Raw genomic sequence first — 20,497 nt, 5'->3', positions numbered from 1 at the left:
GAGATATGGTGAGCGATCTTAGCTTTCCCTCTTTGATTCATCGTTCTTCTCCATGCCCGCAGTTGTATCCCTCTTTTTTCCCCCTTTTTCCATAGATAGCTCTGTTCTTGATCTGAACCGCACGCGCCGCTAGGGTTCGAGTTTTTAGATTGGCATCAATTTCTCGACTTGACTTGCTTCTTAGATGAGTTGTTAGGATTGCACAATCTCTCCAAAATCAAGCTGCATTATTATGAAAACCTATGAATTGAATATCTCTTCTTCATACTTGACAGGAGCCCCTTTCCTCATTAGCCGATGAGTACCAATCGGGCACTTTCATCTTTAAGAGGAAGATCGAGGTTCGATCTGAAACAATTGCTGTTTCTATGCATTCATAATCTTTCTTCATTGTAACCCTAAACTCTACTGGATTTGTGCTCTGTGTCAAGCAGCTTCTTCAGGAAAAACACAGAGGAATCAGGCGGGTAAAAAGGGATGGAAATTGTTTCTACCGCAGCTTTATCTTCGCCTACTTGGTAATCTTATACGCTCTAACTGGATGATGTTGAGCAGTTTGTGTAGTAATTCATATATGTAATGTTTGATGTGAAATTAGGAGTACCTTTGGGAGTCCCAAAATGAAGCTGAGATGGTGCGTGTTCTTGCAACTGCTGAAAGTTTGAGGGAGAAATTTTTTGAGCTTGGAAAGTCGCCGATTATAATTTCAAATTCCTGCGACGTAAGATGTACTAATCCTCTTCATTTTCTTATTATATTTTGCCTCAGTTGTTTTCTGGCGTTAAATTGATAATTCCAGTTTTTCTTTTCTTAAAACGTGATTCTGTCTAATAATCTTACAATTCTGCCTTTTGGGAAGAAATAATGTAATCTAAATGCCTAAACTGGTTAGATTGATTAAGCCTAAACTGGTTAGGTGTACAAGTTCAAGATGAAACTTCTTTTACCTTGCTTGGGTAGGAGCCTAGGGATCGTAACTCCCAATTTATGTCCCATCCTGCATAGTTTAATTAACGCTCATCCAATTCTGGGATATGCTCAACCTTGCTGAACTGAGACCAGATTGATGCTTTGGGATTTTAAATTCTTGTTTTTCCAGCAATGGAGCAATATTTACTGACGGCTATGAAAATAAAAACTCAGGTATTCATCAAGACGGTGGACAAAATTCGGAAGGGGAAGCTGAAGTAAGTTTCCGTTGCAACTTAACTGACAGATGATATTTTCAAAATAATCTTCCTTCAGGGATAAACAATTCAGCTAACATATTCCTTTTGCAATTCTAGTCATATGGAGCTTCTTCAGAGTTGCCGTGAAGAAATGTCAGATAATCGTGAGACAATTTACCCCAAATTTATTCAACTCATTCGTTTAGATATTAAATTAGTTACATTTCTTCTAACAAAATTCTCTGGGCAGTCGTTAAATTCCTCAGGATGGTTGCTGCTTGTGAAATGTGCAGAAGAAAAGACCACTACGAACCATTTGTCGCTGGGATGTCAAACACAACTGTGGAAAAGGTTCTCTTTGGCTGATAAAGCTTCTTACAGTTCTATATTTAACTACTTCACATCTTAGGCCATCAGTACTAAAACTACACCGATAGACATCACTGTCATTTAACATCTGTAACAGCTGCTCGTTTGTCTTCTGTGCATTGACATCTTGTTCTGCCTTTTCTTTCCTCTAGTACTGCCAGAGGTCCGTCGAACCACTGGGGGAAGAAACTGAAAACATGGAGATCCGAGCTCTATCTGATGCCTTAGGAGTGCCACTACGCTTGGTGAATCTTGACCAGAGCTTGACTAACGGTGTCCCTTTGGTAATTGGTTTTAACTTTGGACCCCCTGACGATCCCACAGACATTGATAAGCATGCACCTCTCTTCACCTTGCTGTATCGGCCTGGACATTACGATATTCTGTACCCTATCTGAGATCAGCATGGGTATCGTGTTCTCTTACAGGTTTTTTTTTTTGGCTTGTCCTCTAATCTTTTATTGTTCTTAACATCTCTGATGTGTAGTGATTATTTTTGCAGTCACCATCCTCGCAGGACAATAAGTGTGGCATGGTTTAAAGTTCCTCCAAATGTGGCGACTCTTTATTTCCAGGTGACATGTGTATATATATATGGAACAGAGGATATACAACATTCATCTTGATCTCTTGTGAATATAAGCATGGATGAGCAAGTTGGTCAGATATATATCTGTTAACGCTAGCTTGCTCTCATTTTTGTTTTTTTTTGAATAACTAGTTTGTCAGAGAAAATGAGTTGGTTAGATTGTTGAACGGTATGAATACTAAACGATTTTAAGCTGCCTATTTGAAGCCGCAATTCTTTCTATGCATAGCTCTCTAAAATATGAAACTTCATCAAGAACTCTGCAATACAGATTGGTAGTTTAGCAATTGAATTTTTTATTCATTTTTTTTAAAATAATAAATAGGAATAGTGCATTTAAATTATTAGCCCTTTAAAATAATTAAATATAAAGCCTTAACGCAGACTCGTTCGCGTCTTTCGTATCTTCTTTTCCGGCCGCAGGAGCAACTCGCTATTCGGTTCCTTTTCCTAGCGATCGCCCTTGTCCTCGAAGGGTGAAGCGGAGGAGCCGAGGGATCGGATTCCCATTTGGATTGCGACTGCTCCTTCTCTCCGGCCTCGTTGTTGGCGAGTGACTCGAGGGGATTTGGGAAGATGTTGGACGTTTCTAGGGTTCAGAAGGAGTTAGTGGAGTGCAACCGCGATGAATCCATTTCCGGCGTCAGCATCTCCCTCGCCGACGGAGGGACCGACCTGTCGCACCTCCGTGGCACCATCTCCGGCCCCGTCGACACTCCCTACCAGGGCGGCACCTTCGTCATCGATATCCAATTAACCAGTACGATCGCCCCTGTTTCTTTTTCTTTTATTTCATGTTCCTTTTTGCCATTTTTCGTGGTGAAAAACCCTTGCCTTTAGGTATGCTTTTGAGTTTTGAAGCGGTTGTATGATGTCAAAACGGGAACAATTGGGATTGGCACCGCTCCTCTGTCGTTTTTATTTGTCGTACTTTCGGTTCTCTTTCCTTGTTTTCAAAATGAGAAGACTGATTGGAAACTGATCAAAAGATGATTATTTGGAAGGGAAAAAAACGTGAAACGGAGCCTTTCTGGTTGAGTTGTGATTTCACGGATGCCCATGAAATGAGAAAAAGATGGAGAAAATGGTGGAAGAAACCTAGTTTTGTAAGGTGGAATTCTTCCTCCAAAGAATGCTACATATATTTGGTTTTTGCAAGTGCAAGAGAAAAGGAAGAGTAAACTCCTCCAAAGCGATAAAGTTGGGATTCAAATCCATGACCTTGACAACTTCCACGTATTAGATAGTTGTTTTGGTTTAAATACTTTTTACTCTTCATCTTAATTTTGAATCTTCAAGTGTTAAAACTCTGGGAAGAATGTATATGTTGCATGTTGGCTTCATATACATCTAGCGAAAAGAATTTCCATGTTTTATCATTTGTTTGAAAAGTAAAAAGTATGGAATAGTTGCAAGAGCCTAGAAAGTGAAATGATTTAGTAATACACTAAGAACAAAAAGATTTTAGTTTCTACAGCAACAATCTTTTCTTGCTATCCAATTTTATATTAAAGGGCAGCCCAATGAACGAAGCTCCTGCCAATGTAGGGTTTCAAGGAAGAGTCTATTATACACAACCTTATCTTGCTTAAGACGTTATTTTCGAAACTTGAACCTGTGACCTCGAGGTCACACGGCAGCACCTTTATCATTGTGCCAAGGCTCCCCTTCATCATTTGCATTCAATTATGTTGGCATTACTTCTTTACATTCATAATTCCTGCCATCTCCTTTTGCACTCAATAATTCAAATAAGCTTTCCTCCTCGATATAGCATCTTTGAGTCTCATTTTAACATGTGAATGCAATAGAATAAAAGAAAAGGCTTTAGATTGTCAATATTTGTTCTCCATGTAGTATATGGCAAATGGTTTATGATGTTTATGTTTATATGCAGTCTAACCGGATTTCTCGTTGGTATCATTAGCATTCCCTCCAATTTATCTCATACATCTTCTATCTACATAATCTCCACATATATTTTGTATGCTGGAATCTGGATACTTGTCTCACCATCGTATGTGTCATCTTTTTCAGATTTATGATCAATGTTGACACATCTTTTCTACTCTGCCATTACATTACCTCTGACATGTTTCTTGTTCCTTTGATACATCAAAGATTCATGTATGTCATTTTTTTTTTCATATTTGTGATCCTTTATAGATACTCATTTTCTACTTTGTCATAACACCATCCCAAAATTTTAATATACTGGTATTCATTGACATCTTGTTCTGTTGGTACTTAATTTTTTTGCATCATAATTGTTTCCTCATTTAGCAAAATATTTTTCTCAGAGTTAATGATGGAGTTCAATTTGTTGCAGGTGGCTATCCCTTTGAGCCTCCTAAAATGCAATTCGTTACAAAAGTTTGGTATGAATATTTCATTCATCAACACTTAGCCTTATGCTTTATTATGCCTTTTCCTTGATGTTTTGTGAATTATATCCATGATACTTATAAGTCAGCTGAGGTTTACTAATTTGTTATCTAGTGTGTTTAGCTGTTTATTTGACAAAACAATTTATGAAAATAAAGTTGTTGAATATTTGGTATTGGCATTCTGGCTTGAGGAATTGAAACATCCACATTATTTTTGAATTGGTAACCTCTTGGAATGGATGTTGGCGCCGGATGATAATTCATAATTGGTTGATGCTAAACAATGATCTTGTCCGCACAATATGTGTTATGCCTCCACTTTATACAACTTTGCACTTCTGATGCTGAATTTTCTTTTTTCCTTATTTCTGGTGCGCTGTTTTAGTCCACTTTGGCAATGGATGTAACCAACCTGGACTATTATTTATGCTGAAAAGGGTTGTTTCACCTAGAATCTTGCTTGCTCCTCCCTCATTTCATTTAAAAAATGAACCAGTGTTGTTATTGGATTATGTTTGATCTCGAGTTCTTTTTATGATCTTCCTTCTACAGCTAGTGTGTTTCATTTTGTATCACTATTTTTACTGTGTGATTACTAATTCTGTGGTAATCATAATCTTGAATGATCTGTATTGGATGGATAATTAGAGTTCTGAAAGGATAGAATTTGTTCAAGCTATCTATTGTATTCATCTATCAGTGTTTTTGTGATATATTAAACTTCATTTATTACTTGTAGCAGAAAAAATGTGATTATTGCTTTTCCATTGTAAATTTTGGAACAATGGATCACTTGCTGACTCTAGCCAACTATGTCTACATTGTTTGCTTGCATATCTCTGTTGAAGGCACCCAAACATTAGTAGTCAAAATGGGGCCATATGCTTGGACATTCTCAAGGATCAGTGGAGTCCTGCCCTCACATTAAAAACAGCTTTACTTTCTCTGCAAGCTCTACTCTCAGCGCCTGCTCCTGATGACCCCCAAGATGCTGTTGTCGCCAAGCAGGTCTAACTTACCATTTTTTTTAAACTTGGCTAATGCCTGAGAACACTTGGTTTCATTGCTTCAGTTTTGCATTTTTTTTTTGTCTAATTGGTGCAGTATCTGCGAGAGTACAACACATTTCTGGCTACAGCTCGGTATTGGACAGAAGCATTTGCTAAAGGGTCATCTTCTGGCATCGAAGAAAAGGTATGGATTATAATAATCAACTTTTGTATTTATTTCAGTTAAATTCCTTTTTCCTAGAATGAATCAAATCGCATGTCCAGCCTGTCCAGCCTGTCCGCTACTAGCTGATGTTGGCCGCATGAATTTGATGTTATTATATAAAATAAGTAGGGGTCTAATTTAGTCTAATGAACTTAACCTTTATGGTTTTGTTAATTGAATTTGCTGAGTGGCCAAAAATAGTTTGAATAGGGAAAGAATATCATTAAGCTGGAGGTCTACCCAGGTTGTAGCTGCTAATTACCACTACAAAAGAATACTTAGTTTGAGTGTTACATATACATGTACTTATGGATAGGCTGATGCTTTGTGATTGAGATGGGTTGATTCCAATGTTATGGTTTAGAGGAAACAACTTGAACCAACTAAAAAATTCCAATCTAGATAGGTTTGTTTGGATGGGACTTGTTTTTCATATATTTACCAATTTTCTTTATTTCAACAACAACAACAACCAAGCCTTATCCCACTAGGTGGGGTCAGCTATATGAATCCTTCTATGCTATCGAATTCTATCCTATACTATTTCTTCATTTATACTTAAATAAATTTTATTTTATTTTATTGTTATTATCCAAGTCTTATTTGTTCTTCTTTGTTTGATTTGCATATTTCTCATAGTTTCACATCGCTTAACTAGAGTATTTTCGTACCATCTTAAATGTGTATCTTGGAGTTTTCCCTCAATAGATACAATTTCTACTTTCTCTCTAATGCTCTCATTTTTTTTTCTGTTCATCCTTGTATGTCCACAAATCCACCTTAACATCTTCATTTCTACAGTTTTCATCTTCTGCTTCTTTATTTCAATATATTTTTGAAAATTTTCCATAAGTTGTTTGATGATGGGGTTGTTAAAAATGAATTATGATTTGATCTCATCAATTTGAGCAAGGTTGGATTTTTCTTTCAAAAAAATTAGGACATTGACTTCCTTTTAGAGAAATAGCTAAACTGTATTTTTAGTGATTTTTAAGCAAAATCCAAGACTAGACTAGGTCCAAATAAAAAACTGAACTTTTAGGTTAGATTGAGTTGTGTCAGGTTTTATGTACTCATGGTAAGGCAAGCTTTAGCGACTAGATGTACAAGATATCCAAAAATCTGGAAACTTTTGACAACAGAAGGAACAGCCATCGCACTGGACTCCTCTTAGCCAAATTGGGCAGATAATGAAGTGTGTACGAGCAAGGGGAGAGAGAGAATAGAAATGGAATGAAAAACTAAACCATGGTAGGCATGAGAAAACTAGATCATAGAAGGTGTGAAGATCTAGCAGTCCTTTAGGCTTGTTGCATCTCTCTCTGGTGCTGAAGGTGGTAAAAGCAGTTGTGTAGACGGCATAGAAAGTGACATTTGTTTCCTTCATAGTTGATTTCCATCTGACTGGGAGTAGAAGCGCATAGGAAGTGATATTTGTTTACTTCATAGATGATTTGATTTCTGGCTGACTGTTTGCTCCATGAGCAAATCATTGCATGCCTAAAAGTTTTTTTTTTTTTTTTAATTAAGTAGCCTCATCTCTGCCCAATCAACACATAATGATAGTGGAGAGATCTAAGTTTTCTATAAAAGTTTCTAGCACGATTAGCTGTGGTGTGGGAATAGATGTCTGGACAAGGACCTTGTCCAGCCTGTTGCTTATACTTGAGAAAATACAATTATATATCTCCAGATGCTTGTTAGCTGAGGTTATGTCACAACACATTTCATGTTGCTAGAAATGTCTAAAGTAATGGGCGTCCAATCTCAAATTTACTTTAGGGCTTAGTTTACTTGGCTGCATAACTAAAGTGGAGGAGGTGGAGGAGAGGAAATCGACCAGAAATGCATAAAAGCAAATTGTTGATTTGTAATCAATGTGCAAGTTTGTGATCTCTTCTTCTCCCCTTCCTATCTTGCCCCAAGTAAACCAAGCTTTGAGACCTAAACGTAAGTGATGGACTGAAAGGGGATGAATAATATCGACCTTTTTCATTTGTATCTTTTGAAGTCAACTGAATCTTGGAATGACTATCCTCATTCAAATTATTATCAATTTCTTTCAAACGCAGCAAAGGCATTAAACTCTTCCAGATCATTATGGTTGCTTCAATTTATATGAACACAAGTGACTAGAATCTGAATATAGCATCATTTGTTGGGTTCAGGTTCAGAAGCTAGTGGAAATGGGTTTCCCAGAGAACCTGGTGAGGAGCACGCTGAAGAGTGTCAATGGCGATGAGAACCTGGCTCTCGAAAAGCTTTGCTCTTGAAAGGCTTTGCTCCGATCGGACCTCATCTATCTTACTTTCTGTAAAGCATGCATCCAAATGGGTAAACCATAGACAACTCTATTCATCTTAGATTGTCCGTATAAACTCTATACGAAAATGATCAAATTGTCGAAAGCTTGTTTCAATTTCATAGGTTTGCCTCTTTTATGGGCTAGTGATATTGTTGGTTTAAAGTTTCTGACTAATCAAGCATTTTGAAGTTGAGATAACCTTTTGTTTAGTTCATTACAAGTATGTGATCTCTTTAATTTGGTTTATGCAAGTTCATATAGTTATTATAATTCTGATTAATCTGAATATTTGATGATTATTATGAAATTGAATGCACAATTTCACTTTGGTTCAATCTTTAAAATTCAAATCAAGCCCTCCGGTTGATGGTAAGTGCATTATAGTTTACCTATATGCTCCGTTTGTTTTGTGGGATAGGATTAATGGTGTTAGGGATTATTGGTGTGATAGAGAGTGTTTGGTTGGTGGGATATGATTAATAGTATAGGGATTAATAGTGTGATAAATAATCATTGGCTCTCCCAAGGGATTATTTATCACACCATTAATCTCTATCCTACCTACACCATTAATCCTATCCCACAAACCAAACGGAGCCATAGTGACCTATAGTGGTGGGGTTCGAGTCTCAGGGAATGCATAGTTTGTGTTTGTTCCGTCATGTACTTAACACTTGTACTTCATATGGACCTCCTTCATGGACCTGGGATGCCATTAATTCGGCGGTTCCAGCATTTTTTAAATTCAAATCAATCAGTTTCCTGGAAACTATTAGTATTTTTTTTTTGCCTTCGTTGTTTAGGATGCAACTAAAAACTTTTTAGAGAATTGGTCTGGACTAACCTATTTGAGAGGAATTAGTCGACAATTTGGTTCGGTTCAAGCCCAGACTGCGATTGAATTTGGTCCAGTTAAATCTTGTGGGTTTCCTCTCAATCGACTTGAATTTTAAAACTTTCAAAGGGGTATTTTTAAGTTATTGAATTAGTTGGATAAAATTAACGGTAAAGTGGAGAAAAATCCCTAATTCCATTCTTAATTTTGCATGCAGTCCCCCTATCTAAAAAAGTTTGTTTCCACTCCCTACATGCAAAGTTTCCTTTGCTTCAACTCCCCTCATGTAAATATCATGACCAAATTGCCCTCAGATGTTTTAGGTATAAAAAGTTTAAAAACGAATATCATTATGATTAAATTCAGTACTTTATAACTAAAATTCAGTACTTTATACTAAAATTGAGTATATTTTCTATCAAAATTAACTCTCATATTTTTCGGTACAAATATTTTAAAAATGAGTATAATTTCTATTAAATTCAGCACATTAAATTAGAATTGAGTATATTTTCTATTAAATTGAGTACGATATTTTTCATGCTTAATATAATTACTCAAAAATTCAACATCATTTACCATTTAAAGAAAATCTAGTAAATTTTTCATCCAATTGAGTTATTTAAAGAAAATCTAGTATAATTTTCATCTAATTGAAGTGAAAAAAAAAATCGTACTCAATTTGATAGAAAATATACTGAATTCTAATTTTAATGTACTGAATTTAAGAGAAATGATACTGATTTTTGGATTTTTATACCCAAAAATATCATGGGCAATTAGGTAAACATATTTGACTAGGGAGTGGAAACAAAGTATTTCACCACTAGGGACTACATGTAAAATTTTGTTTATCAATGGGGAGTGCACGCAAAATTACCCATAAATTAACCCAGTGAATGTGTGTGAAGCAAGTGATTATTTGTTAAGAAAAAAAGTGAAATTGGAGATTTTAGTGAATAAATTGCTAATCTTTCTGTGTCGTCAAACTCACTCTTTCATGATCTATATATTTATTTTAGATCTAAATTTTTAAACGTATGAGTCAAAGAAAGTCGTGTCAGTAAAGTAATCGGTTTAAAATTGAATTAAATAAATTAAAATTGATTAAATTAAATTTTGTTAGAATCGATCGAACAATTAATTGATTTTTTTTATCTGTTGCTTGAGGATATTATTAGTTGATATTCGAATCAGTTTAATTTATCAATCAAGTTGCTTAGTTATTATTATTTTTTTATTTTTTAATTAACATTAGGTATCCAGTTAACTTGCGTACTTATTGTTGATTATATTATTAGTCCATCAATATTAGACAATCAAATTAGGTTGATTTATTAATCAAGCTACGTAGTTATTATTGCCCTATTCAGTGATTCAAAGATACTATTTACATTATAGCAGTTGACTTGATTTGTGAAATTTAAAATCTAAATTCAATTGATCTTTTTCATAAAAAAAATAAGTTTCTACATTAATCTAAGTAAAATTTTAAATTATGTTTTCCCATAAGTCAGTCATTGTCTTTCCTCTCTCCCACTCAGGACATAGTTATATTCCTTCTGGTTCTTGGTATTAGACTGCAAGTGTTAATTAGACATTTAAAATTTTGAATTTCATATTATGAATAAGTCTCAATAGTACTTCTGGATTTACTTTGATGCGACCGAATTGATCATATTTAAAATTAATTCATTCATATAAATAAATATTTAAATTATAAAAAATAAATATTTATAATGGTAAAAGGTGAATACGTTCGCCCCGAGTATTTCTGTCAATTTGTCTCAGGGTTAACACGGTGAAGATAAATTACGGATGACTATTAATTTTTGGAATAGTGATTAGCACATAAAGAAGATATTTATCTTGATTTTATTGAAATTCGAACCCTAAATCTCATGATAATAATATCTCATACGCTAATCACTAGATCCATCCAAGAAAAAAAAACATCTATATCCCTACACGAGAGATGTCGATATTTGAGCATCGCACACGATAATGAGCTGCTGCAGCTCGTAAGGAAATGCATGTTTGTGAGTAGATAAGGGTTATTTTTTATTTTATTTTTTGTATATTGTATTTTTATCATTTATGAAAGTATACATATAAAATGATAACAGTAAAAAAAATAGTTAGAATAAATGCAGTGCCACAAAATAAATACAACATAAATGATAGCAGTCGTTTTCGATCCAAAGTTTCTTGCCGTCGAACGGCAGTATGCAATCCGCGCGGTTACTCACCATGTGGCGCTTATGGAAACACAAAATTACATTATTTCCTGTGCTCTTTCGGACAGGAAACACCATATCACTTCACAAAGCCCGCACGGTGTTGACGTCATCGAGAAGCGAATTGGTGCGACTACACGTGTATGATGGTTCCCCATTGACAGGTGATCTGAAACCAACGAAGTGGGAAATAAATGGGTAGAAAAATGGAGGATGAAGCCCTCTCTCTCTCTCTCTCTCGGCGCACCGGTAAAAGCCAAATCAGGAGAGGCGGCGGGCGAGGCGTTGAATCCACCGGTCTAGGCCTCGAGGGACATCCGGAATCTAGGAGGTCTGTTGTCCAGCAGGTGTCGTTGCGGCGAGCAAATCGGAAACTAGGAAAGGTCCCATCTTTGTCATCCGCCTTCATCGGTTCGTGCCTGTTCGAGGTCCCACCGGGCTGCGAGCTGGCTTAGAGACGCCGGCTCAGAGTAAATGTACGCTGCCCCACCTCCGCGAGGCACGGGTCTAGCTGCCTCGAGCATGGAGGCGGAGGCGGAGGCCGATGCGCCGAGGGTGTACCAGGCTTGGAAGGGAAGCAACGTAAGTCGTGATCTGTTTATTCCGACTTCCTTAACGCTTATGTCCAGCTAAATCAGTTCAACCTTGATATTTTGATGTTTGCGCCAAATTAGGGTTTTCTCGTTTTTTTGTCCTCGCGGCGGATTGAAAATATGAGGTTTTAGCTTTTTATTTCGTGTGTTAACTGGAAGCTGTTTTGACCATTGCTCGCACTTTCAAATGCCCTCTTTTTTACTTGCCACGTAGAATCGAATGCAAACTACGATGAAGGAGTAGAACTTTATATGAATAAGTTGATATGCAACTGGATTTGTTTTTTACTCGATCAAATTACGGTTTTGCTGTCATGTTTTATTTCAATCATTTAGTCCGTATTCTGCCTTATTATTGAACCATTTTTAACTATGTTGTGACAGTACATTGAAGGGGAAGGAGATGATGTCTATACAATTACTGATATGTGCACGAACTCACAATTAGAAAATTACTGCATGATGATCCTGAGGAGGATGTTTTTTCTTTTTTTGTTTTTTTTTATTATTCATAAGATATAGGAATCCATATATACTCGCATATGAAGTTAAGAGTACTAAGAAACTTCTTATAGATTTACATATGACTTTGGATGTTATGGCTCTAGTGGAAAATACACTGTGTATATGATGTATTACCCGTGTGCATACATGGCTGCTGGGACCTGTAGATATAATGCTAACTGCTTTAACATTACTGTACCTACCAAGGAACTTGGCAAAGCGTAGAAGCTAGTAGGAACCAGTTTACATTAACTTCATCATATATAACCATCCTCATACTGTAATTATTCTGGTTGGATAAATTGAATAATTCTCTTCATTCATCCTTTATTATGATTGAGTTTGGCTCATTTTGTTAATCTTCCTGAAACATCATTTTTTGGATCCCCTATGCATCTGCAGATATTTTTTCTTCAAGGGAGGTTTATATTTGGCCCTGATGTGAGATCATTGTTTCTCACCATTTTCCTGATTGTTGCTCCTATTTCAATCTTCTGTGCATTTGTTGCTGGAAAATTAATGGATGATTTTTCTAATTCTCTGGGTATACCTGTAATGGCGGTAGCTATCGTCTTCACTATATATGTAAGTATTTCTTATCCCTATATTTATCAAGACTCATCTGAATGTCATATCTCGTTGCTGTTTTTCAGAAAACAGGTATCTAGTCTTATTTTCTGTTTTCATGAGATACTTTGAAATTTTCTTAAGTTTTGGCTGCTGCAAAGATGTTGCTCTATTTGTTGTACATTAACTTTGATAAGATAGGCAGTTGATCATTGTTTTATGAACCAACAGACACTCATTTCATTATCGATGTGAAGTCCATATCTGAGATATAAGCTTCCGGATGTTTATTATTCAAAACAGATGAGAAATAATTTCTTATCTTTCTGGTCAGCTTCCTTTCTTCTGGTTGCTGTATGTGATAATAACAAGCAACCCTGAAATGGTTCAATAGTATCATCATGCATATATATATGTATGTGTATATATGTGTGTGTGTGTTAAATTTGCCTTGGTCTTTATTTGTTATATTGAATGCCCATCTCATATGATAGGAATCATCTTGTTTAGGGATCATAAAAAATTAAATATTTTATTTGGAATAGGATTAATCCCTATAAATAAGTCAATGTCCAATCTAAAAAAAAAACTAATCTATTTACTTCTATTTAGAAGGGGAGTCTTGCGCAATAGTAAAGTTGTTGCTTTGTGACCAAAAGGTCACGGGTTCGAATCCTGGAAACAACCTCTTGCAAAAAGCAGGGTAAGGCTGCGTACAATGGATCCTTCCCCGGGATCCCGCATAGCGGGAGCTTCGTGCACCGGGCTGCCCCTTTTTTTTCTATATGAAAAATTAAGATGCTTTCAATAGACAATCTAATGCATGAGAATAATTTTCCAATCTAATGTGGTGTCTGTTCAGTTTGGTTAACTGCCATAAATAAGTCAATGCAAACAATGTCCAATCTAAAAAATCTATGGTCTATTTTATTTTCATTCTATATGAAACATTAAGATACTTTCCACAGACAATCCAATGCACAAGATTAATTTTAAAATCTGATGTGCTAGATAAGCACATGGATGATTTATTAAAAGCTAATCAATTTTACTATTTAGTCTCTTGACTAGCAAAGATTTCATTTTACACTTTAGTCCTCAAGATAATGGCATGAGACATCTAGTTTAATTATTTCTTTCCCTCACACGTTCCTGTACTAAATTACACTTAATTGCTGTGCCTATGTGGCTATCTCCTAATTTGTAGTTATGATACAAAATTAATGTTATAGTTACATTTGATTTGATGAATTTTTATTTAAGCATTCCATTGAACTTACAATGTTGATGGAGTTGAATACGATATGCTTTGATGTAGTGCCTCACATCCTGAACTTGGACATCTATAGCAATTTCTCTGTAGCCCTAGATTTGTGGTAGGGGAAGGATGACGAACTGCTAAGTTGAGCTGGACTTGGAGAAATGGAGGTAGGATGGCGTAGGAGTTGAGAGGAAAAGGTTTTGGTAGAGAAGCAGTGATACATGTTTGATGGAATGGTGAAGATGAGTTAAAGAGAATCATGAACTAACTAGGGTTAGTAGAGAAAACTTGGGCTAGGGATGCCCATTTTATGTTCTTTCTAAATAGGATGGAAGTTGGATGATTCCTTGAAAGGGGGCTCAATTTGTTGCTATTATCTCTTTGTATGAATTAGGTCTTAATATTATTTATCATGTCATCTGTTCCATTGGTTCCTACTACTGTTGAGCACACTAAAGTGATCAGGAAGAATTGAAATCACTAGTCCTTTTTTTATACGTAGTAATTTGAGGATTTGAATTTACTAAATAATGGCTAGCATCAGTATCCTTGTCTCATGTCACTTGTTTTGGTTCCTTATGATGCGCCTCTACAAATCTAGCATAGATATATCAATTTTTTTTTATCTCATAGGTTTTTTTATTTTTAGTTCTCTGACCAGGTTATTTTTAATAATAATTAGAAAGTCTAGATAATTCTGGATTTATTCTAGATAACATTCCCCTAGATAATCATCCAAGACATCTGCACTATTCCCTACGTTAATGTCCACTGTTAAAAGATATTTTCTTAATGATGTGTACAGTGTACATGTGCCACTCATAGGTTAATATGAATTCATAAAAAGTTGAGAAGAATAGAGAACAGGAAGAGAAAAATGAAAGAAGCAGCAGCAAGGTAAGAGTTGTAAATGTTTCACTTTAGGAATGATGTTTTTATGAGATGATCACTACCAAGCTATAAAACTTATTTTCCAAGTAAAACCAACGGAATACTAATGTAATGTACTCTAGGAAAAACACCAAGGTCTGGCAAAATCCTATCAACAATCATGAATGGAAACACTATGAACCATCACAAATAATCTACCCTTGATACCAGTGTGTTATAGTTTAATTTAGGCTGATATGTCCTCATGTATTATCTAAAAATCTAGCAGAAGAATTATAGAACTTTGCGAGAAAAAATGTCAACTAATAACCACAGTTTATATAAAAATGAGATTAGTTTGTCTGAATTTCTAATGGATGGAGTTTGATTTGGATATCCTGGCAAGCCAACAAAAGTTGTACCTTTCTGTGTCATGTTTCAACTTTTACTAAAATAATCATGTAACGAATGTTGTTTGGGATTAACCATTGGATTGTTAACATGCAACATGCTTACGGTTTTTGATTCGGGCATTCACATGGATGCTTAAGATGGTTAAGACATGTCTAAACAGCATCAAATTGATGAAGTGAGGTGAATGGGCACGTTTTAGTGGCCAAAGAGGGGTGTGTACAGGAAGATGTGCTACAATTAGAGAAGACAAGTTATTGAATTACCTATAACTATTATTTTTTTCCATCACGGGAAATTAATGAGAAAGATTGCATGTACTTTGCTAGATAGTAGCTGCAGAAAGTTGTTGTCATAAGGTATTCTTATGAAGCTTGGATTGCTAGTCCCAGGGAGATCTACACTGCTATATTAAAAGTCAACATGCTAAAGTTGATAACTGGCACTCCATCTAGTAGCCTCTGCCTATATATTATCATGGAAACGTAGTCTCTACTTTCTAGTAATGATCTGATCAATACTGTCTGCAGTTAGAATTATTTCTTGGATGTATGGTTATAGGTCAGTTGAAACACAGAAAACAATTATAACTAGCATGGCCCACCATCTACCACAGTATATGCCGTGGATATGCAAGGAAATTCCTGAAATTGGTATTTTAACACTCAGGATGCACATATTAAAGGATCAGTAATTATTCTTCGTTGTATCTCATGCTTGTTTATCGTATAACCATATACTTGGTGTAGGACAATTAGCTGTGACTTCAAAAAGTTTTCAAGTTTGAGTTTTATGTCAAGAATGCTTAATTAATCAACCTCAGCCAATATTGTAGGATATAGATTTTAAGAATTTATTTCTAGCTTTAGAAAAACTGGATGGTGTAATTTATACAAAAATATAAGAAATTTTCAAAGATGGAATTTAAAAAAAATGGAAAAAGATATTTGATAATATTGTTGTTGCATGGTATTTTTTGGTTCCCTATATACTACTTACCACCAGGCTGGAAACTTAAAAAGAATGCTTATTGGACTTCTGGGGTTTTAAAGTGTGACTGAGGTTTAACATTTCAGGATTTAACTCTATTACTTCTTGCCTCCGGTAGAGACCCTGGAATAGTACCTCGCAGTGCACATCCTCCAGAGCCAGAAATCATTGAGGGTGGTGGTGAAGTTGGAGGTGTCCAAACTCCACAATTTCGATTACCAAGAATGATGGATGTAACTGTTAATGGTATGACTGTAAAGGTGAAATACTGCGATACTTGCATGCTATACCGACCTCCTCGCTGCTCTCACTGCTCAATCTGTAACAACTGTGTGGAACGCTTTGATCATCATTGCCCATGGGTTGGTCAATGCATTGGACTGGTGAGCTGCAAAATCTCTCATCCTTGATTGAAATTTAATGCGTCAATCAGTTCAAGTCAATTTGCAAAAAGCTGCCTACTTACTAACAAGATCTTGTAGTAGATACAATCTCTAGATTTGTTGACTAGAATTAGTAATAATGGAAATTGTCTCAATGATCATTACTAATATTTATTCTTGATGCAGAGAAACTATAGGTTCTTCTATATGTTTGTCTTCTCAACAACTTTGTTGTGCCTCTATGTGTTTGGATTATCCTGGGTGTGCATACTAAAAATCAGAAATGCCGAGCACATAACTATTTGGAGAGCAATGGCCAAGACTCCAGCTTCCATTGTCCTCATAATTTACACTTTTATATCGGTTTGGTTTGTTGGAGGTCTGTCCGTCTTTCATTTATATCTGATGAGCACCAATCAGGTAATGTTTGTGGCTGTTTTCTATTAAAAACTGTTCAAGTATCCTTCCCATGTTACTCTCAATTTTCTGTCCTTTTTAGACAACTTATGAGAACTTCAGATACCGTTACGACCGGAGAGCTAACCCATATAACAGAGGCATCATGGAGAATTTTAAGGAGATTTTTTGTACAAGCATACCTCCATCAAAAAACAACTTCCGTGCAAGAGTGTCACATGAACAAGGACTTCAACCACGCTCCTCGATTGGAGGCTTCATGAGCCCAAATGTGGGAAAAGCTGTTGGTGACATTGAGATGGGCCGGAAGCCAGTGACGTGGGATGAACTAAGGGCAGTCACGCAAGTCGGTGAGAACGAAGAGGGTCTAAGCAGCAGAAACATGATGGATGACAAGGATGGTGAGCTCAGTGAACCTTCCCCTGATTTAAGCAGGGAGGCTTACACGGGAGGCATGGAAGTGCAACCTACACAGCACCATAGGCGATCAAGTTGGGGAAGAGGTGGAAGCTGGGAGACAGCACCCGACTTCCAAGCTGTGGCATCTGCTGCGAGGGAAATGAGTAGGACAGGTAATGGCATTGGTAGCAGCAGTTCAGGTGCATGAAACTCGGCGACACATGAAGGCAGGTAACTTGTAGATGGAAAATTTGGGGATCAAAAGGTGGTGTTTTGTTATATTATTAGCTTGTGAGGTATCTTTTTCCATCCTTTCCTAAACTTTTACTTCAATAGCATTATCGACATAATTCAACAATTTCAGAACATTGGCTGGGGACTAGACTCACTTGGCGAATGTATATTTGTGATTTCAGAAGTTCATTAACAGTCTTAAATGCTATGTGTCTGATATAGTGATAACTTATTAGAATTTGTGGTGAGTGAATTCATGTGGGTAGTGTTTGAATGTCGAGTGGTGTTAAAATGGGACTAGCAAGTTAGTCGGTTTGTGTGAAATTTGGCGCACATATGTCCGTCATCTGAATGCCCTTGATCAGTGAAGGGCTTTATTCGCATCAATTGTCGCCTTGTTGAGTCTCGTATTGGGGTTGGTTTGTGGTGATGGTGATGATGAAGTCTAAGAAGTTGAGGAAGAGAATGTTGTTTCAGTAGTCCATCTACCTAGTGATCAAGTCCAAAGCATGTGAGCAAAGGGAGATTTTCAATTGTTTTCAAGATCTTTAGTAGAGGAGTTAACTATAACTTTCTCAAGACAAGCTTTCAAGTGTGAAAGATTGAGATAGTGTGCCGAATTGAGGGCCGCGGGTAGTCATGGATCCATGTGTCCAAGGATGTGGATATGAGTCTGAATTCTAGAGCTCCTCGACGACAAAGGTCGAAGACAGTTTCAAAGATATGATCAAAGTCGAGCAGTTCATGATAGAGTCGTCGAGGGGCAAGTTCGCACGGCTTTGTGTTGAACTTGAGGATTGTCTCACCATGGGGTTCAAAGTATGGAAGAACTTTTTATAACATGGAGTATGAAGGAGCTACATAATCTTGTGCTTTCATTAAACTTTTTTGATTTAGAAAATTTGAGATATCGATCATCCTAATCATACTTAAACTATCGACTTATCACTGTTGGAGCTAGAAAGACCTTTGTTTAAAACTCGCAAAATTAATGGTTTTTTTGTTTTTAAGGTTGTTCACTTTAAAAGTTTTTTTTTTTTTTGTCAATGAGCAAAAAGTTCATAATTACATTAAAATTATAAGCTTTTGTTAGTTTGAAAACCTCAAATATAAATTGCAATTATTCTTATAACATCTCTTGAGTTACAAAACTGACTAGAATGATTTGTTGTTTTTTTTTAAATTATGAATTAGTAAAAGGAACGATCTCAATAAAGTTTTGTCGTAATTTCAATAAAATTGTTCACTCTTCAATGAATTAGAGACAATACGATACAATGAACATATTAGAGAGAACTGACTGTGTTTTGTCCTTTCAGTATGTCGTTATCGTTCTTGTTGAGGTAAATTAAACAAAACACTTCATTTGTCAAAAGGAAGATTGACATAGAAGAGACTTACTAGATATGAATCGCGTAAAATTCTATTAACATCTATTAATCGATCACCATCTTTCGTTATGTTTCACTAACATCTTGTACCTCTGAATAGATTCCCACTGTCATTCAGTTCTTCGGAGTGGTAAGTCGAGTGAGGTAGCCACACGCGAAAACGAAAATGAAGAGGCAGCGACTTGAGCTTCAAAACCCCCAGATGCTATGGAAGCGGATTGCACAAAACCGAAAATGAAGAGGCAGCAACTTGAGCTTCAAAACCCCCAGATGCTATGGAAGCGGACAATCCTACCGGTGAGAGTAGTTTTGTTATGCCAATAACATCTATACCGATATTGACTACAGAGGCATTGTTAAAACCATGAGTATACGAAAAAGGTTCTTTCCTTGGGGTTTACACATGTGGTTGAGGATTTGGAACCTACCCGAAGCTTGGATTTAGAGTCGCAACATGATAAGGATCCGCGACAAAAGAGTGATCAAAGTGGGGGCACAAAGAAGCCAACAGTACAATCCAAGCCTCTTGCCAAAAATGCATCCAACCCCAAATTCTGAGGCACTACATCTCCCCGATGACAAAGGTAACAAAGGAGAGGATTTGGGCGAAGATAATGAGTGTCACCGACATGTAGTCGCATTGCCACTAACAGAAAATTGTGCTGTGACTCATGATGTGATGACTAAAGACATTATTCAAAGTAAACATTAAGCCACAGGAAATCTTAGAATCCTATTGTTATGAAGAATTACAATACAGACATGAAGACTCACATAGAATACTTACCAAATGATCCTCTTTTTCTAACAAAATGACATTAGATTGGAGTGTGGCCATACTCTTCGATGAGTTGTGTAGTAAGAATCAAAAGGTCCACGAATGAACTAAATGATGCACGCAGAAACCTAGCCTCCACCGCTTCAAATTGTCTATATTAACAAAGAAAAATAAGTATGAAGAAAAGGGTATAAAGTAGACATACGATAAACTTACACTTTAAGCTTTCCATCGCAAATGGATATCTGCCTCTTAACCTTGTCCGGCTGCAGCTGAACATTGAATCGACAGATAATAGTAAACAATTTATCCAACATAGGAATAAAGAGTATTCTATTTGTCGCATCCACGGATACAACTTGTGCAAGTAACAGGTTAAGTTGCAGCCTCCTTGTCAACTTATTACAATACAGAACCTGCTATATTTGCATTCTCATTGATCCAAAATCAACTTCAAAGTCACTGCCGACAGAACATAGATCGGTAATTAAAATGAAGTGGCACTAACGGCAAAATAATATTAGACCAAATCAATTAGAAAGATAAGGTATAGTTGATGCCACAAAAAGTTTAGGCAGCAATACGTGGCACAT

At 36.3% G+C, this 20,497-nt stretch overlaps 2 protein-coding genes and 1 long non-coding RNA gene across 5 annotated transcripts; 2 read left to right on the top strand and 1 right to left on the bottom strand.

The window, feature by feature from the left end:
- Window positions 1-2,521: 2,521 nt before the first annotated feature.
- LOC122010028 (ubiquitin-conjugating enzyme E2 27-like) lies at window positions 2,522-8,232 on the top strand. The gene is made up of 5 exons (XM_042566380.1): window positions 2,522-2,887; window positions 4,457-4,505; window positions 5,363-5,522; window positions 5,619-5,708; window positions 7,898-8,232. The coding sequence occupies exons 1-5, from the start codon at window positions 2,704-2,706 to the stop codon at window positions 8,000-8,002; spliced, it is 588 nt and encodes a 195-aa protein (XP_042422314.1). The 5' UTR covers window positions 2,522-2,703; the 3' UTR covers window positions 8,003-8,232.
- Window positions 8,233-11,326: 3,094 nt separating this feature from the next.
- LOC122010027 (probable protein S-acyltransferase 7) lies at window positions 11,327-17,938 on the top strand. The gene is made up of 5 exons (XM_042566379.1): window positions 11,327-11,688; window positions 12,606-12,788; window positions 16,389-16,685; window positions 16,872-17,105; window positions 17,185-17,938. The coding sequence occupies exons 1-5, from the start codon at window positions 11,581-11,583 to the stop codon at window positions 17,707-17,709; spliced, it is 1,347 nt and encodes a 448-aa protein (XP_042422313.1). The 5' UTR covers window positions 11,327-11,580; the 3' UTR covers window positions 17,710-17,938.
- A 1,081-nt stretch (window positions 17,939-19,019) lies between these two features.
- LOC122012559 lies at window positions 19,020-20,178 on the bottom strand. Of its 3 annotated transcripts, none has more exons than XR_006120266.1 (3): window positions 20,121-20,178; window positions 19,555-20,056; window positions 19,020-19,468 (listed from the first exon to the last, which is right to left on the bottom strand). It is a non-coding gene; the product is annotated as an uncharacterized LOC122012559 (long non-coding RNA). The 3 variants fall into 3 exon arrangements; XR_006120268.1 differs by having other exon boundaries at window positions 19,020-19,417; XR_006120267.1 differs by having other exon boundaries at window positions 19,020-19,809; window positions 19,914-20,056.
- Window positions 20,179-20,497: the final 319 nt, after the last annotated feature.

Source organism: Zingiber officinale, chromosome 8A (assembly GCF_018446385.1).
Source record: "Zingiber officinale cultivar Zhangliang chromosome 8A, Zo_v1.1, whole genome shotgun sequence".
NCBI lineage: Eukaryota > Viridiplantae > Streptophyta > Magnoliopsida > Zingiberales > Zingiberaceae > Zingiber > Zingiber officinale.
The sequence above is the reverse complement of the archived record's forward strand: the minus strand, read 5'-3'. Positions and strand labels throughout refer to the sequence as shown.